The 27258-nt window shown below is 43.1% G+C and overlaps 1 protein-coding gene across 1 annotated transcript; it reads left to right on the forward strand.

Annotated features, from left to right (window-relative positions):
• Positions 1 to 230: 230 nt before the first annotated feature.
• LOC124003406 (actin-related protein 2-A-like) lies at positions 231 to 21527 on the forward strand. The gene is made up of 9 exons (XM_046311641.1): positions 231 to 389; positions 2461 to 2571; positions 7905 to 8120; positions 8940 to 9012; positions 9871 to 10007; positions 10431 to 10580; positions 12056 to 12201; positions 19006 to 19138; positions 19739 to 21527. The coding sequence occupies exons 1-9, from the start codon at positions 342 to 344 to the stop codon at positions 19907 to 19909; spliced, it is 1185 nt and encodes a 394-aa protein (XP_046167597.1). The 5' UTR covers positions 231 to 341; the 3' UTR covers positions 19910 to 21527.
• Positions 21528 to 27258: the final 5731 nt, after the last annotated feature.

Consider the following 27258-nt stretch of genomic DNA (forward strand, 5'->3'; position numbering starts at 1 on the left):
CTCCCTCGACATAGATCGATCAACTTAACTGTTTTCGGCGTAGGCCCATCAGGCCACCACCTAAATGTATTGATAAAGCTTGCATTACGGATATTTCAACATTCTGATTGACACGACACTGTCAATCATTGTGATTGTCGAATAGAAAGGTGTATGGAAAGGCGTTGCCATATGTTATTGGCTGAATTTATTTGCTATCTCTACCCTGATAGGTGTGTAAATTATATGGGCATGTGTCATACATTCCGGAAGAAGCCCTTTGCTAGAGCCGGGGTGGTGGTTTCCGCCTTGCCGAAGAAAGTTGTGCAAAGGAGGGCTGCTGGTTTCTGTATTCCGAGAAAATGGACAGCCAGGGAAGAAAAGTGGTGGTTTGCGACAATGGGACCGGGGTAAGTTTACAAACAGACCGTGTTCTATCGTCAAATTATGAGCGTTCCGGCTTTTGTGCTGTGCATTTTGGCAGAGGAGACGAGATGGGGAGGAACAGGAAGTAGCTCGTTTCATTGCTAGCTTGTTGTGTAGCCACGGTCTGGGTGAACGTATCTGTCAGCTTGTCAATTAGTTATGCATTCACTGAGGTTGGTGCATCTGTCAATTAGAGGTGGCAAGGTTAACACCGGTCGGTGGAATGTTTAGAGTACCGAGTGTTTCCTCGAATTCGTGAATCAGTGAGAGTAGCCTTGAGTATTGTTATCGCAGCTGTCGGCTGACATTGGGAACTCGAATCGTCTCGAGCTAGTTCGGTGGCTGGCCAGCAAGCTCGATAGTTAGCATTCAGCGTTACAAATCACAGTCTTATTGTTTCATAGCTTGCTCCAGAGAACACTTAAATATCGTGTTCGGCCACATGTAGCTATATATTGTATTTCTTCGTCAGACATCATTACCCTACATTTCCATCCCTTGCTTCAATTTGATTGTTAGCTCAAACTAAGGCTCTCTGTAAGAAGTTGCCAGCGTCATTGTTAATTGCAAGGAAATGACGATCTATTGCGTTTTATTCAGTAACTCCATTTTTTGATACTATTTGGTGTTGTTCACAAAGAACGATGATCCAGCATCTATCTGTATTCCCGCCCTCACCGAAACTTCTTTGAACTTGTAACAAGTATTTTACACTGCTACATTGTTGCATTGTCTGTTGCGTAAATGGATGAGGATTTGCACATACATTTTTACTAAACCAGGCAGCAACAAACAAGTATCACAATTAAAGTATTGCTACCAACTGTTGACCAAGGCGAGTTAAGCAACTAAACTTGTCTCGAGCAGTAGATACTGCGCATGCATCATTCTTGTACAGTGAGGAAGTCAGAAACCATTCTTCCATGTAAGGAGTTATCAGATCTATTGCCACTCTCTTGTAAAATGTGTTTGCAAACATGAGTCATCCGGTTAAAATTGACAAATACATGTAAATGTAATTTCGTTTTCACCTCCAACATTTTACCTTGGATGAATGTATTATCTGGCTAAATACTATCTATTTATGCTGTTTATTTGGTTTCTGTTCCATTCAGTGGTTAGCTGACTCAGTCTCTCTCCAGCTACCTACCGCAAAGAAACTACGCTGCTTACAGCCTTTGTTTTCACACTGTGAATATAATGGGACATGCTGTACACTGGCCTACCTCCTGTTTTATTATTGTCTTTGAGTAACCTCTTCCTCTCTGAGCTGATGATGTGTTGTCTACTTGATGATGCATGTCATACACTTACATTATTCTTCTTACCGGACGGTTGAGAATGAGATGTGGTCAGTTATGTAACGTAGGTGAAAGAAGGACGATTGTCATTAATCGTTATGTAAGGCCCAAAGAAAGCCCAGTGGATTTTAAACATGCATGGGAAAAGCGCTCGTATCGATTCAAGCGCTAGGCTATTCCTCGAAGCAAACGCACAGTACAACCTAACAGGTTTGAATGAAATTCTCCGCATAGGTTGTCTACGTAACTTCCTAAGCATGCTGCACGTCAGGTAGTGATTGTGGGATGATAACACTACCAATGCTGTAACTTTCTCTGTAACGCCTCAGTGTTCACAAACAAGGTGGAGTTGCTGGGGCTGGTATTTTGTCAGTTGTGCATTTCCTCCACTAATGGTTAGGATTTGGTCAGGGCAAGCTGATTCTAAATCTGTACCGAGGCAACTCAAACAGCACCATGTGACTCAGAGAAAGTAGAGAAGGCTCTAACTTCTGCCTAATAAACAAGACAAGTACATTACTGCATTATCGATCAGGCTAGGTTATGTCAGAGTTAATGGACTAAAAGGTTTTCTTTTAAAGGAGTCTGGGCAAAATGCTTTGATTCAATTTCTAGTATTTTTCTGTAGGGCTATTATTAATCTCTATTAATTTTGTCATTCTGTGTGCTATGAAAATGTATTTATGTCCTATGTTATTTACCAAAAATAATGTTTGTCACTGACCGTGCCCTTTGTCTCTCCCTTTAATCCTAGTTTGTGAAGTGTGGCTATGCAGGCTCCAACTTCCCAGAGCACATTTTCCCTGCATTGGTTGGTAGGCCAATCATTCGCTCCACAGCTAAAGTGGGAAACATTGAGATCAAGGTAACCTCACTTGTTTACTTCACATGAGTGTTAAATCCCTTTGATATCTAGACAAAAATATGTCTCTTAGTATTTACTCAAGAAAGTGGTAATAACCTGTTTCGAAGGGGGTCATATAAATATTGCATAATTTTTTAAAACGAGTAACATATTGTGAATTCTGTCTGAAATGGGTATTAGTATCTGGGTTGAGTGTAATACAGAGTACTTTGTAAAATGGGTCCTGTTTTGTCATTTGTACCTATCATCTGGGGAAAGGGGATTGCACAATTGAATGCGTTGTTTTCCACTTTTAACCCAACCCCCTCTGAATCAGAGAGGTGCGGGGGGGCTGGGGGCTGGCTTATTCGACGTCATCGAGGGGGTGACCTTGGTCTTGCTCAAGGGCCAAACTGCAGTTTTTTCTACCTTGCCGGCTCTGATTCGAACCAGCAACCTTTTTGGTTATTTTATTTTCAATTATTTTACCTTTTTATTTAACTAAGCAAGTCAGTTAAGAACATTCTTATTTTCATTGACAGCCTAGGAACAATGGGTTAACTGCCTTGTTCAGGGGCAGAATGACACATTTTTACCTTGTCAGCTCGGGGGTTCGATCTTGCAACCTTTCGGTTACGAGTCCAACGCTCTAACTGCTAGGCTACCTGCCGCCCTACTAGGCTACCTGCCGCCCTACTAGGCTACCTGCCGCCCTACTAGGCTACCTGCCGCCCTACTAGGCTACCTGCCGCCCTACTAGGCTACCTGCCGCCCTACTAGGCTACCTGCCGCCCTACTAGGCTACCTGCCGCCCTACTAGGCTACCTGCCGCCCTACTAGGCTACCTACCACTAGTTTTTAAGTTTTTATTTTTCAGAACATGTAGACCTAGCGGGAGAATGGAGCACATTTTTTGATTTACACTACTTTATGTTAGATTACATTTTGCTTAGTCTCTCCACTGTGTACTTGTTGGAGCAATTTTCCTAACACTTATTCTGGATAAAGAAGCTATTTCAATGGAGATTCTTAGTTGACAGTGCTTTATTCCAGGACTAGCCTTAATCTGTGTTTGGGAAACCGGCCATTTGAGTTGAGTTTTTCACAGTATTGGAGAGTTTAAAAAAAGTATTTCCTCCATTGAGTGTCCTCTGGAAATCCAACAATCCAACACACTGTTCCCTATGGGAAACAATAGGCTAATATTTACCATTTCTGGTTGAATCCCAAATGGCACCCTATGCCCTACATAGTTACTTTACTTTTAACCCTATGGGCACTGATCAAAAGTAGTGCACTGCATAGGGAATAGGATTCCTTTTGGGACGTAGGGCATGATTTGTTGATTTAGCCTAGATGTCGCACCTAGTCTTGCTATCAGGGCGTTACACATTAACAATAACCTTTGATAACATTGCAGCATTATATGAGAGGATGGGTGGTTTTTGTAGGACACACACTGATTCACCTCTGTCCTTGGCTCCTCTGTCCTCCTCTCTCTCTGTTCTATCTTCTGACCCTCTGCTTCATCCCTCTCTTTCTCCCACCTCTCCTCCTTTTTTCCTGTTGAGGTAGAATAACGGAAAGATGGTAAGTGTGTATGTTTGCAGTTTCATGGGCCCCTGCTGTCTGCTCGGACAATGAAATGGCTGCACTCGTCATCTCTCCGACAAGAATGGTCCTTTTCTTTTTCTGTCAATTGTTTGGCATTGCTTCCTCATTCCCGCTCTACTACTCTTTCCCTGGTTTTCTGTGATGAAATGGTGTTCTGGCTAACCTTACAAACTGTTTTACTCCTTGTTTTTTTTTTTTTTTTTTTACAAATCAACATGTTAAATACAGTGGTCTGAACACTGACAGACATTCATGGTCTTGTGTACATACAAGCAGTTGCAGAAGGAAACAGCAATTTTTTGTTTCACCTTTTATTTAACCAGGTAGGCCAGTTGTGAACAAGTTTTAATTTACAACTGTGATCTGGCCAAGATAAAGCAAAGCAGTGAGACAAAAACAAGTTATTTCTTTAGTTAATTTAGCTAAGCAATTCAGTTAAGAATAAATTCTTATTTACAATGACGGCCTAGGAACAGTGGGTTAACTGCCTAACACATTTTTTAGCTTGTCAGCTCGGGGATTCAATCTAGCAACCTTCCGGTTACTAGTCCAACGCTCTAACCGCTAGGCTACCTGCTGCTGCTACACATGGGATAAACAAATGTACAGTCATTAACACAATAGAAGATCTGTATACAGTGTGTGCGAATGAAGTAAGGAGGTAAGGCAATAAATAGGCCATAGTGGCGAAGTAATTACAATTTAGCAATTAACACTGGAGTGATAGATGTGCAGATGAGGATGTGCAAGTAGAAATACTGGTGTGCAAAAGAGCAGGAAAAAAAACAAATATGGGATGAGGTAGGTAGATGGTTGGATGGGCTATTTACAGATGGGCTGTGTACCGCTGCAGCGATCGGTAAGCTGCTCTAACAGCCGATGCTTGAAGTCAGTGAGAGAAATATAAGTCCAACTTCAGTGATTTTTGCAATTCGTTCCAGTCATTGGCAGCAGAGTACTGGAAGGTAAGGCGGCCAAAATAAGGTGTTTGCTTTGGGGATGACTAGTGAAATATACCTGCTGGAGCGGTGCTACGGGTGGGTGTTGCTATGGTGACCAGTGAGCTGAGATAAGGCGGAGCTTTACCTAGCAAAGACTTATAGATGACCTGGAACTAGTGGGTTTGGCGACAAATGTGTATCGAGGACCAGCCAACGAGAGCATACAGGTCACAATGGTGGGTAGTACAGTTGAAGTCGGAAGTTTACATACACTTAGGTTGGAGTCATTGAAACTAGTTTTTCAACCACTCCACAAATTTCTTGTTAACAAACTATAGTTTTGGCAAGTTGGTTAGGACATCTACTTTGTGCATGCCACAATTTTTCCAACAATTGTTTACAGACAGATTATTTCACTGTATCACAATTCCAGTGGGTCCAAAGTGTGCCTTTAAACGGCTTGGACAATTCCAGAAAATGATGTAATGGTTTTAGAAGCTTCTGATAGGCTAATTGACATCATTTGTGTCAATTGGAGGTGTACCAGTATTTCAAGGCCTACCTTCAAACTCAGTGCCTCTTTGCTTGACATCATGGGAAAATCAAAAGAAATCAGCCAAGACCTCAGAAAATGTATTGTTGATCTCCAAGTCTGGTTCATCCTTGGGAGCAATTTCCAAATGCCTGAACGTACCAAGTACATCTTTACAAACAATAGTTACGCAAGTATAAACACAATGGGACCACACAGCCATCATACCGCTCAGGAAGGAGATGCGTTCTGTCTCCTAGAGATGAACATACTTTGGTGGGAAAAGTGCAAATCAATCCCAGAACAACAGCAAAGGACCTTGTGAAGATGCTGGAGGAAATGGGTATAAAAGTATCTACCTCCACAGTAAAACGACTCCTACTTCGACTTAACCTGAAAGGCCACTCAGTAAGGAAGAAGCCACTGCTCCAAAACCGCAATTAAAAAAAGATAGACTACGGTTTGCAATTGCACATGGGGACAAAGATTGTACTTTTTGGAGACGTCCTCTGGTCTGATGAAATAAAAATGGAACTGTTGGGCCATAATTACCATCGTTATGTTTGGAGGAAAGAGGGGTAGGCTTGCAAGCCGAAGAACACCATCCCAACCGTGAAGCGTGGGGGTGGCAGCATGTTTTTGGGGGTGCTTTGCTGCAGGAGGGACTGGTGCACTTAACAAAATATATGGCATCATGAGGCAGGAAAATGATGTGGATATATTGAAACAACATCTCAAGACATCAGTCAGGAAGTTAAAGCTTGGTTGCAAATGGGTCTTCCAAATGGACAAATACCCCAAGCATACTTCCAAAGTTGTGGCAAAATGGCTTAAGGACAACAAAGTCAAGGTATTTGAGTGGCCATCACAAAGCCCTGACCTCAATCCCATAGAAAATTTGTGAGCAGAACTGAAAAAGTGTGTGTGCAAGGAGGCCTACAAACCTGACTCAATTACACCAGCTCTGTCAGGAGGAATGGGCCAAAATTCACCCTACTTATTGTGGGAAGCTTGTGGAAGGCTACCCGGGAACATTTGACCCAAGTTAAACAATTTAAAGGCAATGCTACCAAATACGAATTGAGTGTATGTAAACTTCTGACCCACTGGGAATGTGATGAAAGAAAAATAATTTTCTCTGCTATTATTCTGACATTTCACATTAAAATAAAGTGGTGTCCTAACTGACCTAAGACAGGGGATTTTTACTAGGATTAAATGTCAGGAATTGTGAAACTGAGTTTAAATGTATTTGGCTAAGGTGTATGTAAACTTCTGACTTCAACTGTAGATGGGGCTTTGGTGACAAAACAGATGGCACTGTGATAGACTGCATCCAATTTGCTGAGTGGTGTTGAAGGCTATTTTGTAAATGACATTGCCGAAGTCAAGGATCGGCAGGATAGTCAGTTTTACGAGGGTATGTTTGGCAGCATGAGTGAAGGAGGCTTTCTTGCGAAATAGGAAGCCGATTCTAGATTTAATTTTGGATTGATATCAATGGTAGAGAGATCATCATGAGAAGGGGAACATGTTGTCTGCTGTAGCTTCTCATGTTAAAATAAACTTGCAAGCCTCCTCATAACTACCACACTGAGCATGAGTTTACCAATGTAGTTCTCTGCCATTACGAGTGACTTGTTTGTTGGGCGGTAGACAGTCAAGCCTATTCTGAGTGTCTATACTACAGCTTCTAGACATTTTCAATAGGATCTGCATCCCAATTAACCAAATGGATTCCGTTCTACTAACAGTGTGCTCTGACTGTATGTCTGGAATCTTTATCTAATGTTGCCTTATCTACCGCCGGTTCTCTGGAGCAGGGCTGAAAGTATCGTCAGATCACTAAAAGCAACATGCCCGCAGAATGACTAGATGTTGACTGCAACTATAATAAGTGATGTTTTACTTTTTTATTGTGGCATGCAAATGTCCTTTTAGGGAAGTGCTTTAAGTTTGTTCTGTAGAGCATCTTAAGATGGTGGATGTCCTTTTGGGACGTTGTTACCTTCTTACCCAGAGCTTTCCATCCTCTTTTTTTTTTTTGTATAGCTGTGGTCAGTCGGCATTGACACTGTGACAGTCGGTTTGTTGCTGTGGTACGTCAATGACTTGGGTGGTGGACACTGCAACTTTTCTATGCAGTAATATTCAGTGGCTACTGCACTATTGGGGTCCCTCCTAAACTGTGGGTTCGTTTTAAAAAGTCACATCCTGGTTTTGACCCTAGTCTGAGAGAAACTGATCTTTATCCCCTCCCTCCCCAGGACCTGATGGTGGGGGATGAGGCGAGCGAGCTGCGCTCCATGCTGGAGGTGAACTACCCCATGGAGAACGGCATCGTGAGGAACTGGGATGACATGAAGCACCTGTGGGACTACACCTTTGGTCCCGAGAAGCTCAACATCGACTCGCGCAACTGCAAGATCCTGCTCACCGAGCCGCCTATGAACCCAACCAAGAACCGCGAGAAGATCATTGAGGTGCGTATACATTTTTAAAAAGTGTTTCTTTTTGTTAACCCACAACTACTAAATATGTTGTCAGAGGACAATTTCATTAACATGCTTTAGTTTTGAAAGTGTGTATTCTGGAGTTTACCCGGAACGGCTGGAGGAGATCTCTTGTAAGGCCTTTTATACTGTTCCATTGTGGGTCTTAAATGATTCATCAGTCATAACAGTGATGCTCTGTGCCGAGGAGGCAGTAGTGCTCCCAATAAGGAGGTTTATCTTCGAGTTGCAACTTGTCAGTCATTGTGACTAAGGCAGCAACACTGCCTGGCAGACCTGGTTTCAACGAGTATTTGATTGAGTTTGAGTTTGATTGAGCCTGTCTGGAGTTTCACATGGGTGGACATTGCATTTTTGGGACTACTCCATTGCTTCCATTGTGCAAGGCCAGGTCAATCAACCACAGCTAAAGTATTTGAAAGACTTGAAATGCTATTTGAACCCAGATCTGCTGCCTGGCGACAGCTCCTCAGTGGGAGTCAGTCAGAGCCACTGTTATTAATGATTCAGGCTGTCCTCTGAGTGGGGGCCAGCCATGGCTAAGTTCTTTGAGAATAAGTCCTTTTCACCCATTTAAACTTCAGGTTTATGAACATGGAGGTCTATTCCTTTGAGTGGAAGTTGAGGTTAGATTTGTTGCGGCTTTCCTAGCATTGCCAAAAGCAAAGCTCATTTGTATTAGCAAGATGCTAAGTTACTGTTTAACTATAAATGCACAGATTTGTTGTTGTTGTTGCAGTAACTATACATTCCAGTGACATACTCTCGCACTCCCCACCTCTTTTCTAGGTGATGTTTGAGACATACCAGTTCTCTGGGGTTTACATAGCCATCCAAGCTGTGCTCACACTCTATGCTCAAGGTAGGTTCTTTAAAACTAAACAAGGCCACTAGAAGGAAGGTAGGACACCCAAAACCAGTGAAGAACACTGGGTACCTGAGATTTCACTCCAACGAATTGCAATTTAAAGTACCTTTCAGAACACATGGAGGAATGTAGGAGATTATACCCGGTAATTTGCTTTGGCTACGTTTCTACCATGGTAGCAACAATTATTTTGGACTTATACTTTATTTTCCGGTACAGAAAGTACCAGATATTTACTTTACATTTTAAAATGGTTATTAGTTAATAACCTAATGAGTTTCTTGTTTGTTTCTTTGAGAAACAAATTAAAACAATTGATTTGGTACCAGATAGTTACCGATTATTTGAAGTAAGTACCAGAAAGTACCCATTGATACCACATCCTTTCCTACCGTAGTAAATAGCTAGTATCGTAAAATAAAGTGCTTCCATTTGTACTGTACTGATTGTATTTCTAACATCGGTCTTTCTCTGGTAAAAAAAAAATAAGCACAGCTGTGGAATGAGGGATGAAACAAGCTGTTCTAATGTGTGACCCTTTCAGTGGCAGGACGAGAGTTGAATCTGCAGCAGCACGTAGTTGAATAGGTAGCTGTACACTTCTTGTTGTTCTCTACTGTCATTGGCCTAAGCATTTGTTTGATATTGAACCAATAAACAGTATTATGATGGAAAACTCTTGACACCAAGAAATCGGTAATAACAATGAATAAAAAGCAGTCCATTTCAAACGAGTAATGACAGAAATGGTCTATAATGTTGATATGGGCTTTGGAAACGGTGGATGTGTTTTCTCACTGGCCCTATTCTGTTGGCACTGCTGTGTTTAAAAAAATTTTTTTTTAAATGTAGGTCTCCTGACTGGCGTGGTGGTGGACTCTGGTGATGGCGTCACCCACATCTGCCCCGTGTACGAAGGCTTCTCCCTGCCCCACCTGACCAGACGCCTGGACATTGCAGGACGAGACATCACGCGCTACCTCATCAAGGTACACCCTCGTTCCCCACACGTGACTGTCGTAGAATGTCCTGTCCAGAAACCACTCCTAGCCCCGAGGCATGTGTAGATATGGGAAGACTGAATAACGTACCATGATACATATTGAGCCTTGCCCATTGGAGCTACTACCATATATATTTGTAACTATATAGCCTAATTCTTTCAAATCTACGCAAGAGCCTAGGAGGAACTAACTAGGGGGTGATTCCCTCATGACTATGTCTGATGACTTGCGAGTGGAAAGGAGTCGACTGTAAACCACACCTGTTCATTATTTCATGTTAAGATTTGTGATTTTTAAGGTGACGATTTAAAGAGTGTTGGAGTCTTTTTAAATGAGTTTTGCAGTCCTTTACAACTGAGATATCTGCAAACCAACCAAACACATCCCTCACCTCTGACCTTTATTCAGCTGCTGTTGCTGAGGGGCTACGCCTTCAACCACTCGGCGGACTTTGAGACGGTGCGCATGATGAAGGAGAAGCTGTGCTACGTGGGCTACAACATCGAGCAGGAGCAGAAGCTGGCGCTGGAGACCACCGTGCTGGTTGAGTCCTACACGGTCAGTAACACAGTCCTACACGGTCATTATCCTGGTCGAGTCCTACACTTCCAGTTCTTATTGTACAAGTTTAGGTAGTACAACCTTAAAAATCGAATTGTTTGCTTGAGTGTCGGATTGCGCAAGGTGAGCCTTGTGCGCTCTACCAAAGATGGGCTACTTACTAACTCAGGTTTGATCGCTAGTTACTCCTTTCATCTGTGGCACTGCTTTCCTGTGCTAGTCGACAAGTGGTGAGCTATATATGGGCTGCTTAATTAGCCATATATACTGTAAGCCAAACATCTGTACAGATTTCCTATCTTTTCATTCAAAAATCTTTCTCTCGAGCCGCTAGTACATAGAGATGTATAGAAGGCACGTTTGTCACTAGACAGGAAAACCTCTATAGGCTTTTCTATCACAGAAGTGATCAAAGGCAAATATCAGAGGTGCACCCTCTATATATTTCTATGGACAGCAGCTGCCATGACTTTTCTCCAATTTGAGATCGGATCATGGGAAACACGCGCCCGGTAGAGAGATGATTCTGGAAGTAATGCACACGTTGTTTGACAGTAACTGTAATAATATTACCCGATTTTTAAAAAGCTACGAGTTACTTACAAAAGTAATCTGATTATGTAATGCATTACTTTTAAAAAATTATATAACTCATCACCCCAAACACTGCATCATATTCTCCTTAGTCTTGCCTGGTAAGGGTGACACCATTTTATACTGAGAATAATAGAATTTATCTGTATTTGAGGCCTGGCTATATGGTAACACTGCCTCCTTGTGGACATAATGTATCATGGATATCCGGTTATAATTTTAGATCAGTAGGAGACATATTTAGTGTGGGAGGAGCTCTTGAACCAAGCTCTGGATGTCCCCAGGTTACTTTGCACAAATCGGGTTTGATGGCCGGTAGGGGTTGGAGGTGAACCACGAAGGAACCGCGAGTCTCTGTGATGTAGAGGGAGTGGACGGAATTTTCCATGTGTGGCGGGCGGCGGCGCACCTCCCTGTTTCCTTGCCCAAATCCTGGAGAGAGAGGGAGAGGCGGAGGACATAGAATGGAACAAGGGCACTACTGTAGAGTTGAAGAAACGACTCCCCCCTCCCCATCCATGGGCGTGACATCATTTCCTGTACGACCCAGACTCCCACGCCACGTGCTGACCTGGTGTCTGTTTCCTCCTCTGGACTCCAGACTGGAGCCGTCAATGGGCCCTTTATGCTTCCTCCCACATAGTGTTCCGCCACGCTCTGTAAAAGGCCTACTGTCTGTCAGCCGGCTCCATCTGACCAGAGAGAGAAAGACTCTTAATGTTGCCAGTTCCAAACAGTGTGTATTGTCCATCTCTAGCCAAGCATTGCCTTCATATTTCCCTAGCAGCGTTCTAGCAGAAGAAAGCCATCAGTCCTGTCTCGATGTCAACTAAATGCTTTCCGATGTGTGAATGTTGTTCCCCTTTCTGTGTCCCCAGCTCCCCGACGGCAGGATGATCAAGGTGGGAGGGGAGCGGTTCGAGGCCCCTGAGGCTCTATTCCAGCCCCACCTCATCAACGTGGAGGGAGTCGGGGTGGCAGAGCTCCTCTTCAACACCATCAATGCAGCAGACATCGACACCAGGTAACTCCATGACAGACTCCCCCTACTTACTAGTGAGAGACCCAGTAATTTCCAAACCTCTATCCTTCCCTTTCACATCTCCTTTTGCCATTTCATTAGTTTACGTTCTAGACTTTGAGTGGATGCTCTTGAGCAGAGTGATGATGTTGAACTGCATAGCCAAAACCCTTCAAAGGTCAGTCACTAGTTGTCACTGCAGTGCTATGATGGAATCTGGGCTGTCCCCGACAAAAATAAAATCTTGGTCAACCAAGATGGTCAAGCCACCCTTTGCCTTGATGACAGTTTTGCACACTCTTAGCATTCTCCCAACCAGCTTCATGAGCTAGTCAACTGGAATGCATTTCAATTAACAGGTGTTCCTTGTTAATTTGTGGAATTTCTTTCCTCGTTAAAAACCTTTTAAGGATCGGACCCTTTTTAAAAAAACATTTTCGCGTTTTTATACTGTTCAACATACCGTATGTCAATTGAATCTTATCCTCAATACTGACTAAACTAAATGGTGTTTTCTAATGCAATAAATAAATTCACCTATTACCACCTGTCAGGGCAAGGAGATTAAGGTTGTAACCTCATATAAATATCTTGACATTTTAATTGATGACGGCCTCTTTTTAAATTGCATATTCAACAACTTACAAAAAAAATTGAAGCTGAAATTGGGATTTTATTTTAGGAATAAGGCCTGTTTTTATTTTGAAGCCAGGAGGAGGCTAGTAAATCAGCTACATTTATGCCTTTACTAGACTATGGGGATATTTTATATATGAATGCTTCCGCTCAGTGTTTGAGATCAATTGACACTCTTTACCATGGCACTTTGAGATTTATTTTAAACTGCAAAACCCTTACGCACCACTGCACTTTGTATACCAGGGTTGGCTGGCCTTCTCTAGTCACTCGTAGGCTCAGTCACTGGTATACTTTTATTTACAAACCCTTTACGCACCACTGCACTTTGTATACCAGGGTTGGCTGGCCTTCTCTAGTCACTCGTAGGCTCAGTCACTGGTATACTTTTATCTACAAAGCCATTTGGGGTTTACTACCTTTTTTTATTTGGGCATTTTTATTGTTCAGAAATGTGGTGGGTACTCTCTTCATTCGCTGGACTTTATCCTGCTAACTGTTCCAAATGTCCCAACTGAATTTGGTAAAAGGGCTTTTATGTACTCTGCGCCATCGTCTTGGAACACCTTACAAAATACTTTTAAACTGGAAGAACTTGTCCCGATTTGTGTTTTTAAATCACTGATGAAGGATTTTCAGGCTGATTCCCTGACCTGTCAATGTTTTTAATTTGCTGTTTTATACTCTTGTGAATTCAATGGGTTTTACTAGATTACTTGTAGTTTTTATGTCTGTCTGTAATTTTTTTGTAATGACTTGGTGCTGCCAATCTTGGCTAGGGCGCTCTTGAAAAAGAGATTTTAATCTCAATGAGCCCTTCCTGGTTAAATAAAGTAATAAATAAAATGACATACCCAAATCAAACTGCTTGAAGCAAGGATATGAATATTCTTGGTACCATTTGAAAGGAAACACTTTGAAGTTTGTGGAAATGTGAAAGGAATCTAGGAGAATAACACACTAGATCTGGTAAAAGGTACAAAAACTTTTTTTTCCCCCCATCTTTGAAATGCAAGCGAAAGGTCATGATGTATTATTCTAGCCAAGGCACAATCTAGATTTTGTCCACTAGGTGGCAGCAATGTATGTGCAGAGTTTCAGACTGATCCAATGACCCATTGCATTTCTGTTCAGAATTGTCACTACTGCCCAAATGTGCCTAATTTATTTATGAATGCATTTGAGCCAATCAGTTGTGTTGTGACGAGGTAGGGGTGGTATACAGAATATAGCCCTATTTGGTAAAAGACCAAGTCCAGATTGTGGCAAGAACAGCTCAAATAAGCAAAGAGAAACAACAGTCCATTACTTTAAGACATGAAGGGTAGTCAATCTGTAACATTTTTAAAGAACTTTGAATGTTTCTTCAAGTGCAGTTGCAAAAACCATCAAGTGCAATGATGAAACTGGCTGTCATGAGGACCGCCACTGGAAAGGAAGACCCAGAGTTACCTCTGCTGCAGAGGGTGAGTTCATTAGTTACCAGCCTCAGAAATGAGCAATTAACTGCACCTCAGATTGCAGCCCAAATAAATTATTCACAGAGTTCAAGTAACAGACACATCTCGATATCAACTGTTCAGAGGAGACTGCGTGAATCAGGCCTTCATCGTCAGATTGTTCCAAAGAAACAACTGAAGGACACCAACAATAAGAAGAGACTTGCTTGGGCCAAGAAACATGAGCAATGGACATTAGACCTGTGGAAATTTGAGATTTTTGGTTCCAACCGCCATGTCTTTGTGAGATGCAGAGTAGGGGAACAAATGATCTCCGCATGTGTGGTTCCCACCGTGAAGCATGGAGGAGGATATGTGGGGGTGCTTTGCTGGTGACACTGTCTGATTTCTATTTATAATTCAAGGCACACTTAACCAGCATGGCTACCACAGCTTTCTGCAACAGGTGAATGACTCAAAACACACCTCCAGGCTGTGTAAGGGCTAATCGACTAAGGAGTTATGGAGTGCGGCATCAGATGACCTGGCCTCCACAATCACCCGACCTCAACCCTATTGAGATGGTTGGGATGAGTTGGACCACAGAGTGAAGGAAAAGCAGCCAACAAGTGCTCAGCATATGTGGGAACTGTTTGAAAAGCATTCCAGGTGACTACCTCATGAAGCTGGTTGAGATAATACCAAGAGTGTGCAAAGCTGTCATCAGGGCAAAGGGTGGCTATTTGAAGAATCTCAACTATAAAATAGATTTTGATTTGTTTAGCACCTTTTCTGGTTACTACATGGTTCCATATATGTTATTTCATAGTTTTGATGTCTTCACAATTATTCTACAATGTAGAAAATAGTAAAAATATATATATTTTTTTCACCTTTATTTAACCAGGTAGTCTAGTTGAGAACAAGTTCTCATTTGCAACTGCGACCTGGCCAAGATGAAGCAAAGCAGTTTGACACATACAACAACACAGTTACACATGGAATTAACAAGCATACAATCAATAATACAGTAGAAAAGTCTATATACAGCATGTGCAAATGAGGTAGGATAAGGGAGGTAAGGCAATAAATAGACCATGGTGGCAAAGTAATTACAATATAGCAATTAAACACTAGAATGGTAGAATGTGCAGAAGATGAATGTGCAAGTAGAGATACTGCGGTGCAAAGGAGTAAAATAAATAAATACAGTATGGGGATGAGGTAGATTGGATGGGCTATTTACAGATGGGCAATGTGCAGTGATCTGTGAGCTGCTCTGACAGCTGGTGATTAAAGCTAGTGAGGAAGTAAGAGTCTCCAGCTTTAGAAATTGTTGCAGTATGTTCCAGTCATTGGCAGCAGAGAACTGGAAGGAGAGGTGGCCAAAGGAAGAATTTGCTTTGGGGGTGACCAGTGAGATATACCTGCTGGAGAGGGTGCTATGGGTGGGTGCTGCTATGGTGACCAGTGAGCTGAGAAAAGGCGGGGCTTTACCTAGCAGAGACTTGTAGATGACCTGGAGCCAGTGGGTTTGGCGACGAGTATGAAGCGAGGGCCAGCCAACGAGGGAGTACAGGTTGCAGTGGTGGGTAGTATATGGGCTTTGGTGACAAAACGGATGGCGCTGTGAGAGACTGCATCCAATTTGTTGAGTAGAGTGTTGGAGGCTATGTTGTAAATGACATCGCCGAAGTCGGATCGGTTGGGTGGTCAGTTTTACGAGGGTATGTTTGGCAGCATGAGTGAAGGATGCTGTGTTGCGAAATAGAAAGCAGATTCTAGATTACATTTTTGATTGGAGATGTTTAATGTCAGTCTGGAAGGAGAGTTTAAAGTCTAACCAGACACCTAGGTATTTGTAGTTGTCCACATATTCTAAGTCAGAACCGTCCAGAGTAGTGATGCTGGACAAACGGGCATGTGAGGGCAGCAATCGGTTGAAGAGCATGCATTTAGTTTTACTTGTATTTAAGAGCAGTTGGAGGCCACGGAAGGAGAGTTGTACGGCATTGAAGTTCGTCTGGAGGTTAGTTAATTTAACATAGTGCCCAAAGAAGGGCCAGAGGTATACAGAATGGTGTCGTCTGTGTAGAGATGGATCAAAGGATCACCAGCAGCAAGAGCGGCGACATTGATGTATACAGAGAAAAGAGTCGGCCCGAGAATTGAATCCTGTGGCACCCCCATAGACTGCCAGAGGTCCGAACAACAGGCCCTCCAATTTGACACACTGAACTCTATCTGAGAAGTAGTTGGTGAACCAGGTGAGGCAGTCATTTGAGAAACCAAGGCTGTTGAGTCTGCCGATAAGAATGTTGTGATTGACAGAGTTGAAAGCCTTAGCCAGGTCGACGAATACGGCTGCACAGGAATGTCTCTTATCGATGGCGGTTATGATATTGTTTAGGACCTTGAGCGTGGCTGAGGTGCACCCATGACCAGCTATGAAACCAGAATGCATAGCAGAGAAGGTACGGTGGGATTCGAAATGGTTGGTAATATGTTTGTTAACTTGGCTTTCGAAGACCTTAGAAAGGCAGGGTAGAATAGATATCGCTCTGTAGCAGTTTGGGTCTAGAGTGTCTCCCCCTTTTGAAGAGGGGAATGACTGTGGCAGCCTTCCAATCTATGGGAGTCTCAGAAAATATGAGAGGTTGAACAGGTTAGTAATAGGGGTTACAACAATTTCGGCAGATGATTTTTAGAGGGTCCAGATTGTCTAGCACGGCTGATTTGTAGGGGTCCAGATTTTGCAGCTTTCAGAACATCAACTATCTGGATTTGGGTGAAGGAGAAGTGGGGGAGGCTTGGGCAAGTTGCTGTGGGGGGTGGAGGGCTGTGGATTGGGGTAGCCAGGTGGAAAGCATGGCCAGCCGTAGAAAAATGCTTATTGAAATTCTTAATTATAGTGGATTTATCAGTGGTGACAGTATTTCCTAGCCTCAGTGCAGTGGGCAGCTGGGAGGAGGTGCTCTTATTCTTCAGAACTTTTTTGAGTTTGTGCTACAGGATGCAAATGTCTGCTTGAAAAAACTGCCTGTGTATATTTGTTCTTAACTTCCCTGAAAAGTTGCATATCCCGGGGGCTGTTTGATGCTAATGCAGAATGCAACAGGATGTTTTTGTGTTGGTCAAGGGCAGTCAGGTCTGGAGAGAACCAAGGGCAATATCTGGTTCCTGGTTCTACATTTTTTTGAATGGGGCATGTTTATTTAAGATGGTGAGGAAGGCACTTTTAAAGAATAACCAGGCATCCTCTACTGATGGGATGAGGTCAATATCCTTCCAGGATACCCGGGCCAGGTCGATTTAGAAAGGCCTGCTCGCTGAAGTGTTTTGGCGTTTGACAGTGATGAGGGGTGGTCGTTTGACCGCAGACCCATTACGGATGCAGGCAACTGTTCTACAATGTAGAAATAATGAAAAACCCTTGGAGTAGGTGTGTCCAAACCTTTGACTGTATGGATGATTTCTAAAGCCAGGCACATTTTTTAAAATTTTTATTTTACCCCCTTTTCTCCCCAATTTCGTGGTATCCAATTGTTAGTAAATACTACCTTGTCTCATCGCAACAACTCCCGTACGGGCTCCGGAGAGAGCCCGAAAGCCATGTGTCCTCTGAAACACAACCTTAACCAAGCCACACTGCTTCTTAACACCGCGTGCATCCAACCCCGAAGGCAGCCAAACCAATGTGTCGGAGGAAACACCGTGCACCTGGCGACCTTGGTTAGCGTGCAAGGAAATCCCTACCGGCCAAACCCTCCCTAACCCGGTTGCGGCTGGCTGGGACAGAGCCTGGGCGCGAACCCAGAGTCTCTGGTGGCACAGCTGGTGGCGCTGCGATTCAGTGCCCTAGACCACTGCGCCACCTGGGAGGCCCTAAGCCAGGCACATTTTAAGTTAGGCGATTGATTATAGACCTAATTAAGTTTTTCCCTTTCTCCTCACTTTTTTTTTAGACAATTAAGGTAAGGGCTGTTTTCTCGTCTCTTAACTCAGCTGCTGCCTCCACCCCATTGTTCTCAACATCAATAAACTTTGCAAATGTTTTTAGGCAAGTCAGTTAAGAACAAATTATTATTTACAATGACTGCCTACCACGGCCAAACCCTAACCCGAACGACGCTGGGACAATTGTGCGCCGCCCTATGGGACTCCCAATCACAGCCGGTTGGGATACAGCCTGGAATCGAACCAGGGTCTGTAGTGATGCCTCTAGCACTGAGATGTAGTGCCTTAGACCGCTGCGCCATAGAAACAGGTCTAGGAAAGGGCGCCAGTTCAGCAGCGCACTAATGTATACAATTTCAGCCTCCATTACATTTAAGTCATTTCAGACAGGCACGAATCAGACGGGTGTCTTATACACCATGATTTTTATTTCTATACACTTTTTTTTCCTACTCTGCTCGACTAAAGAAATCTTGCTTGATCAGCAGCCTATCTACCGACCAGTCGACCAAATGGGGTCAGTTCTAGATGAATTATGACGACAACAAAAAAATTCTCCATATTGTATTTTTTCTTCTATTCTCTACATCCCTTTTTCTCTCCCCTAAACATCCTCACCTTCTCTCCTCAGGGCTGAATTCTACAAACACATTGTGGCAGAATGTTCGCTTTTCCTCGCTCCATGTCACCATTCTTATTCACCTTTGTTATTTCTCTCCATTCCTTTTCCTTCCTCCAGGTCTTCTCCCTAAACTTTTTTTCCTTCTCTCCACAGGTCTGAGTTCTACAAACACATAGTGCTGTCGGGGGGCTCCACCATGTACCCTGGCCTTCCCTCTCGACTGGAGCGTGAGCTCAAGCAGCTCTACCTGGAGCGCGTGCTGAAGGGAGATGTGGATAAGCTCTCGGTGAGGACAGACACCGAACGCTATGTCTTTACTTTGAAGTAGCTTGCTTCAAGTACATGTCATATTTTATTGTTGGTGTTTTTAGTGCAGGTTTTACTGTCCAATATTTGGCATTTAACAGATGGATCAACTACTTACAGACATTTAACAATCCATTTTCATTAATTTTATTGGCCACCAGGTGGCGGTGTTGTCCTAAATTTAAATAGTGTACACAACACAAGCAATGTGCTTCTTCAAACACAGAGTGAACTATTTTCGTCATGGGACCATGTTTAAATCATGCGCTCGACAACAAAATTAAAATATAATGTGTCATTGTTCCTCATTCATTCCGTTACACACTGATTGCTCAATTTGGCAACAATATCCATTTCAGCATTTTCAATGACAGGCCTGCTGGTTCAGTTCATGTAATTATTAGACGATTTTACACCTATTTTTAGTTTAGGTTAACAGACACCAACATATATTTTTCCTTCTCTTTTGCCCATTTCCTTATTTCTCCTTTCCCCCCCCCTTATGCTCTTGTTTTCGCTTCTCACACTCTTCCGTTCTCCTTATCTTCTATTCTGTCTCTCCTTTCCTGCTCGTGTGCAGAAATTCAAGATCCGCATCGAAGACCCCCCTCGGCGCAAGCACATGGTGTTCCTGGGCGGGGCTGTGCTGGCCGACATCATGAAGGACAAGGACAACTTCTGGCTGACGAGGGAGGAGTACCAGGAGAAGGGGATACGTGTCCTGGAGAAGCTAGGGGTCACCGTCAGATAAACCCCCTCCAAGATGCACATGTCTGGGCTAAGTCTGAAATGGCACCCTATTCCCTTCGTGCACTACCCTATGGGGTCTGGTTAAAAGTAGTGCACTATCTAGGGAATAGGGTGCAATTTGGGATGCGACCCTGGTCTTCTCTCCCGCCCTCCTCCGCCACGTCCTCCACTTGATATCCATCTTTTGCTCACCTCATCTTCTCGACGCGGTCATCTTTTTTTTACCACTTGTCCCAGATTTGCTCACTCTCACTCCAAGGGCATGCTGGGACGGACTGATGGGGTTAGGTGGGGTTGGGGAGGTGGGAGGAGATAGATGAGGTGCTAACAACGCATCTCCTGGGAATAGTTTAAATCATGTTGCCCAACTTATTCTGTCAAAACACGATCCCAATAGTGAAGTCAATTATTATTAGGGATTCATTTATAGAGGGGGTGTTGGATTCCCCTGTGTTGTGGGCACGGGGTACACAAGGGGCCCCCATCAAAGGCAAGCTGCCCTTCTTAAATCCACCCTTCTGCTTATCTTCGTCTTTTGTCTTAATCAGCGGGGGGATTGCTTGCTCCTCTAGAGTCCCTCGTAACGAATGGGTACACACTCTGTTTATCCCCGAGGTTAATTTAAGGTTGTTGTAATGTTGAGAGGTCAGGGGATGATGGTGGGTTAGAGGGCAGGTGGTTTATGGGGCATGTTTCTCCTTCTCACAGGGTCCACCTGCCCACTTGTCCGACTCCCATATCCAAATAGTGTGTCGTAAGGGGGATGTGATGATTACAAAAAGAAACGGTTGACCTTCCCTCACGATAAAAATATTTTTAAAGGCATTTCATTCCACTGATGGCAAAATATTTGCCATGCATTAAATTCCAATGAGGACTGCTCAGCCTTGTAATTGGAGTCACGTTTTGTGTTCACATTCATTTTGCTGATGCGCTTTCCTTTTGGAGGAGAAGAGGTTTTGCCTTTTTGTTTTGTCAGACATGTTATTTGTACGGATTTGTGTATTTCTTTTGCAGTGCATTACTCAAAATAAAGAGTGAGGACGTGTTCTCCTCATCATGGCTGTTGGACACACGAGTCCATTTTTTTTTTTAAGGTCTGGGTTAGTTTGCCCTCTAACAACAGGTCTAGGATCTCTATCCCAGGGCCTATCCTTAACCATTGTGAGCTCAACAATCCATCAGACCTAGGGCTTGTTGTTAGGGGTGTACTGAACCGTATGTAACCTGTTTAGAGAGGAAGTCATTCTGAGACCAGTAGGAAATCTCCATAGTCTCAGCTCCAGTGAAGATACATTTTTTGAGATCTGGTGTCATTAGGGGTGGGGATTTGTTGGGGGAGTTGAACATTTTGTAATGTTAATAACAATTTGGGTGTCATGGAGACCACATAAAAGCTGGTATTTAAGGTTTTCCTTTTTTCGTTTTCATATGTATATTGGAGGAACTTACACACTTGTGTGTATAATTTTCTTTTTGACAACTGTCATCCAGTGCCAAGTGCAGTTATTGTAGCTGGATCTTATTTTTGGTTGCTTTTTTTTCTCCCTCTTTTCTTTGGTTTTGTTCATAGCATAACTGCCTACCGCTGATTTAAATAAAGCAACGTGATTTATTAATACCTGGGTGGTGCTCTGTCTTTGAGATGTACCATGTGGTCGCCATAAATACTTGTGACATTATCGTTGTTGTCGGCAGCGATCCTACATCAGACCGAATTAGAAGGCAGATGAATTGCCTCAAAAGAATGAAGTTGGTACATTCACGTGTACGGATGCATGGGTATGCTGTGTAACTATCTGGTCACATTTAGAATGAAGGCTGCAGAGAACAAGAATGTGAGTGGCTTCTTCTTGAGTGCATGTCAAATAATTGTAATCGTCACATGTTCGTGAACAACCGGTGTAGACTAACAGTGAAATAATAATAAATAGACATGAGTAACAATAACTTTGCTATATACACAGGGTACCAGCACTGGGTCCATGTGCAGGGGCACAAGGTAATGCAGGTAGATTTGTACATATAACTAGGAACAAAGTGACAGATGATCAACAGTAGCAGCAGTGTATGTGATGAGACAAAGTTAGTGCAAAAAGGGGCAATGCAGGTAGTTAACCAAATAATTATCCGGACTCACTATTTAGCAGTCTTATGGCTTGGGGGTAGAAGCTGTTCAGGGTTGTGTTGGTTCCAGACTTGCCTTGCGATAGCAGAGAGAACAGCCTTTGTTTGAGTGGCTGGAGTCTGACAGTTATTAGGGCCTTCTGACACTGCCTGGTATAGAGGTCCTGGATGACAGGGAGCTCTGCCCCAGTTATGTACTGGGCTGTACGCACTACCCTCTGTAGCGCCTCGTGGTCAGATGCCAAGCAGTTGCCATACCAAGCAGTGATGCAGCCAGTCAAGATGCTCTCAATGGTGCAGCTGTAGAACCTTTTGAGGATCTGAAGGCTCATGCCAAATCTTTTCAGCCTCCTGATGGGAAAGCGGCATTGTTGTGCCCTCTTCACGACTGTTGTGTGTGGACCATGACCTGCCTTTCAAAGCATTTCATGACTACATTTGTGACTGCTACATTAGATAGTTATTTACACAAGTTACCTTGGTATTCTTGGGCTCGGGGACTATAGAGGTCTGCTTGAAACGTGCAGGTATTCCAGTCAGGGAGAGGTTGAAAGTATGCAATGCAGTCACTTGTGAGCTGGTCAGGGCATCCTCTGAGTATGCGTCATGGCAATCCGTCTGGCCTTGTGAATGTTAACCTGTTAAAGGTCTTACTCACATCCACTACGGAGAGCGTGGTCACACAGTCATCCAGGAAAGCTGGTGCTCTCATGCATGGTTCAGTGTTGCTTGCCTCAAAGTGAGCATAGAAGGCATTTAGCTCATCTGGTAGGCTTGCGTCACTGGTCAATTTCCCTTTGTCATCTGTGATAGTTTGCAAGCCCTGCCACACCTGACCAATGTCAGAGGCGGTGTAGTAGGATTCGATCTTAATCCTCTGACGCTTTGCCTGTTTTAATGGTTCATCGGTGGGCGTAGCGGGATTTCTAATAAGCGTGCGGATTAGACTCCAGCTCTAGCCTTTACCTCAGTACGAATGTTGCCCATAATACATGGCTTTTATTTGGGATATGTGCATACGGTCACTGTGGGACGATGTCGTCGTTGTAATTGTTAATGAAGCTGGTGACTGATGTGGTAAACACCTCAATGCCATCTAATGAATCCCTGAACATATTCCAATCTGCGCTAGCGAAACAGTCCTGTAGCTTAGCATCCGCTTCATCGGACCACTTCCGTTTTGAGCGCTTCACTGGTACATCCTGTTTTGAGTTTTTGCTTGTAAGCAGGAATCAGGAGGATAGAGTTATGGTCAGATTTGCCAAATCAAGGGTGAGGGACTGCTTTGTATGCGTTTCTGCGTGTGGAGTAAAGGTGATCTAGAGTTCTTTTGCCTCTAGTTGCACATGACATGCGGGTAGAAATTACAGTGCCTTCAGAAAGTATTCATACCCCTTGACTTATTCCACGTGTTCTTGTTACAGCCTGAATTCAAAATGGATTAAACAGATATTTTATGAAATACATGTTAATTTACATAAGTATTTACACTCCTGAGTAAATACATGTTAGAATCACCTTTGGCAGTGATTTAGGTCAAAGCTGTAACTAGGCCATTCAAGAACATTCAATATTGTTTTGTTAAGCAACCATTGTATACACAGTGTACCAAATATTAGGAACACATGCTCTTTCCATGACAGACTGACCAGGTGAAAGCCATGATCCCTTATTGTTGTTACCTGTTAAATCCACTTCAATCAATGTAGATGAATGGGAGGAGACATGTTAAAGGATTTTTAAGTCTTTAGATAATTGAAACCTGGATTGTGTATGTGTGTCATTCACAGGGTAAATGAGCAAGACAAACGATTTAAGTGCCTTTGCACGGGGTATGGTAGTAGGTGCCAGGCGTGCTGGTTTGAGTGTGTCAGGAACTGCAACCTTGCTCGATTTTTCACGCTTAACAGTTTCCTGTGTGTATCAAGAATGGTGCATCACCCAAAGGACATCCAGTCAACTTGACGCAACTGTGGGAAGCTTTGAAGTCAACATGGGCCAGCATCCCTGTGGAACGCTTTCAACATCTTGTAGTCCTTGCCCTGACGAATTGAGGCTGTTCTGAGGGCAAAAGGGGTGCAACTCAATATTAGGAAGGTGTTCCTAATGTTGTGTCCACTCGTATTTGGCCTTGTGATTTAGGTTATTATCCTTCTGAAAGGTGAGGTTGAGTGAACCAGGTTATACCCTACGATTTTGCCTGTGCTTAGCTGTATTTCATATATAAAAAAAAAATCCTTAGTCCTTGCTGATGACAAGCATACCGATAACATGATGTAGCCACTCCATACTTGAAAATATGAAGAGTGGTACTCAATGTGTTGTGTTGGATTTGCCCCAAACATAACTCTTTTTTTATTCAGGAAATAAAGTTAATTTCTTTGCCACGTTTTTTTGCATTTTTACTTTAGTGCCTTATTGCAAACAGGATGTATGTTTAGGAATATCTTTTTGTTTTGTTCTTTTAACCGTCATTTAGGTTAATATTGAGGAGTAACTACAATGTTGTTGATCCATCCTCAGTTTTTCTACTCTGGAACTGTTTGAGTCACCATTGGCCTCATGGTGAAATTCCTGAGCGCTTTCCTTCACCTGTGGCAACTGAGTTAGGAAGGATGCCTGTATCTTAGTACACCCCCCAAGGTGTAATTAATATCTTCATCGTGCTCAAAGGGATATTCAATGTCTACCCCCCCCCCTATCTACCAATATGTGCTCTTTGCGAGTCATTGGAAAAACTCCCTGGTCTTTGTGGTTGAGTCTGTATTTGAAATTAACTAATTGACTGAGGGACCTTACAAATAATTGCATGTGTGGGATACAAAGATAGTCATTCCAAAATCAAGTTTAACACCGTGAGTCCATGCAACTAATGTGACTTATAAGCACATTTTTACTGCTGAACTTATTTTGGCTTGCCATAACAAAGGGCTTGAATACTTATTGACTCAGCTTTTTCTTTGTTATTTATTTCTAAATACATAATTCCACTTTGACATTACGGGGTATTGTGTGTAGGCCAGTGACACAAACTCTAAATTTAGTCATGGGGTGTAAATACTTAAGGTAATCAAGGTAATACAGATGTGTATGTAAGTATATAGGAGAGGGAGATTCTGCTAAGATATTTGGGGGGAGTGTCAGGGTCTGTAGGTTGAGGAAACCAGGCCCTTTGGAGGGGCACTGTAGCAGAACCCAACCGTTCTGCCGATCCCTTTGATGTTGCACCGTTGCCGTGGCGCTACACAAGGAATTCCCACCCAAGGTCTCCAAGGCGATGGCCTTCGCAAACAAGACAGACTCCACTGGCAGTTGGGCATGGAACCATCCCACTTCACCTCGGTTCCTTTCACATGGTTGGTGGCGTTAGCGTCATGATAAATAGCAACGTGCTAAAACCCACAGGACGTTTACCTGTCGGTTTGGACAAGAGAGTGGTTCTTATCTTCAGATCAGAGACGTGATATGACCACCAAAGGGAAAAGACAACCAGGACAAGTTGAAGCCGAGGGGTGTGGCAGAGGGTTAGCAGAGGACCCTTTGAACTCTGAGGGTCTCTGGAAACTGCAGGGAGGTTAGAAGGGGGAGGCTGGGGGGGGCTGACTGTTCTCAGAAGCTATATGGAAGGACATGCATGGCTTCCCTCTTTATCTACCAGACACTTTTTTTCTTTTGCATGGCATCACGTTTGAAAGGGCAGTGAGGCTCATTTATTCCTTTCAGGAGGGAGAATTTGCTAATTTGCTCTGGAGGGAACACACCTTTCCCACCATGCTCCACTAGTTCAACTCCACGTAGGGAACACACCTTTCCCACCATGCTCCACTACTTCAACTCCACGTAGGGAACACTTTGTCAGGGATTAACAAAGGCCCCAAAATCCCCTCTGAACCCAAAATGAATATTTAATTGTTTAGAGCATTTGCTTCATGGGTTCAAGCCAACCAACCAGGCTTGAAAATGGCACTTACTAAATAAACTGCACACTAAATCCCACAACAAAGATTATTTGGATAATTATAATTCTGAGAAAAGCCAGATTGCATGACTTCTCATATACAGTTGAAGTCGGAAGTTCACATACACTTCAGTCATTAAAACTTGTTTTTTAACCACACCACAAATTTATTGTTAACAAATTATAGTTTTGGTGTGTCGGTTAGGACATCTACTTTGTGCATGACAAGTAATTTTTCAAACAATTGTTTCCAGACAGATTATTTCACTGTATCACATTTCCAGTGGGTCAGAAGTGTACATACACTAAACTGACTGTGCCTTTAAACAGCTTGTAAAATTCCAGAAAATGTCATGGATTTAGAAGCTTCTAATTGACATCATGTAAGTCAATTGGAGGTGTACCTTCAAACTCAGTGCCTCTTTGCTTGACATCATGGGATAATGAAAATAAATCAGCAAAGACCTCAGAAAAAAACTTGTAGACCTCCACAAGTCTGGTTCATCCTTGGGAGCAATTTCCAAACGCCTGAAGGTACCACGTTCATCTGTACAAACAATAGTATGCAGCCTTCATACCGCTCAGGAAGAAGATGCGTTATGTCTACTAGAAATTAACGTATGAAAAAGAGCAAATCAATCCCAGAACAACAGCAAAGGACCTTGTGAAGATGCTGGAGGAAACAGGTACAAAAGTATCTATATCCACAGTAAAATGAGTCCTATATTGATATAAGCTGAAAGGCTGCTTAGCAAGGAAGAAGCAACTGCTCCAAAACCGCCATAAAAAGCCAGACTACGGTTTGCAACTGCACATGGGGACAGAAATCATACTTTTTGGAGAAATGTCCTCTGGTCTGATGAAACAAAAATAGAATTGGTTGGCCATAATGACCATTATTTTTGGAGGAAAAAGGGGGTTGATTGCAAGCCGAAGAACACCATCCCAACCGTGAAGCACGCGGGTGGCAGCATCATGTTGTGGGGGTGCTTTGCTGCAGGAGGGACTGGTGCACTTCACAAAATAGATGGCATCATGAGACAGGAAAATTATGTGGATATATTGATGCAACATCTCAAGACATCAGTCAGGAAGTTAAAGCTTGGTCGCAAATGGGTCTTCCAAATGGACAATGACCCCAATCATACTTCCAAAGTTGTGGCAAAATGGCTTAAGGACAAAGTCAAGGTATTGGAGAGCCATCACAAAGCTCTGACCTCAATCCCTATATCCTATAGAAAGTTTGTGGGCAGAACTGAAAAAGC

This window comes from Oncorhynchus gorbuscha, linkage group LG18, assembly GCF_021184085.1.
Source record: "Oncorhynchus gorbuscha isolate QuinsamMale2020 ecotype Even-year linkage group LG18, OgorEven_v1.0, whole genome shotgun sequence".
Lineage (NCBI taxonomy): Eukaryota > Metazoa > Chordata > Actinopteri > Salmoniformes > Salmonidae > Oncorhynchus > Oncorhynchus gorbuscha.

Coding starts and splice junctions, on each gene's coding strand:
- LOC124003406 (XM_046311641.1), top strand. CDS start 342: ATGGACAGCCAGGGAAGAAAAGTGGTGGTTTGCGACAATGGGACCGGG. Junction 2,572..7,904: donor TGGGAAACATTGAGATCAAG/GTAACCTCACTT, acceptor CTCCCTCCCCAG/GACCTGATGGTGGGGGATGA. Junction 19,139..19,738: donor GAGATGTGGATAAGCTCTCG/GTGAGGACAGAC, acceptor GCTCGTGTGCAG/AAATTCAAGATCCGCATCGA.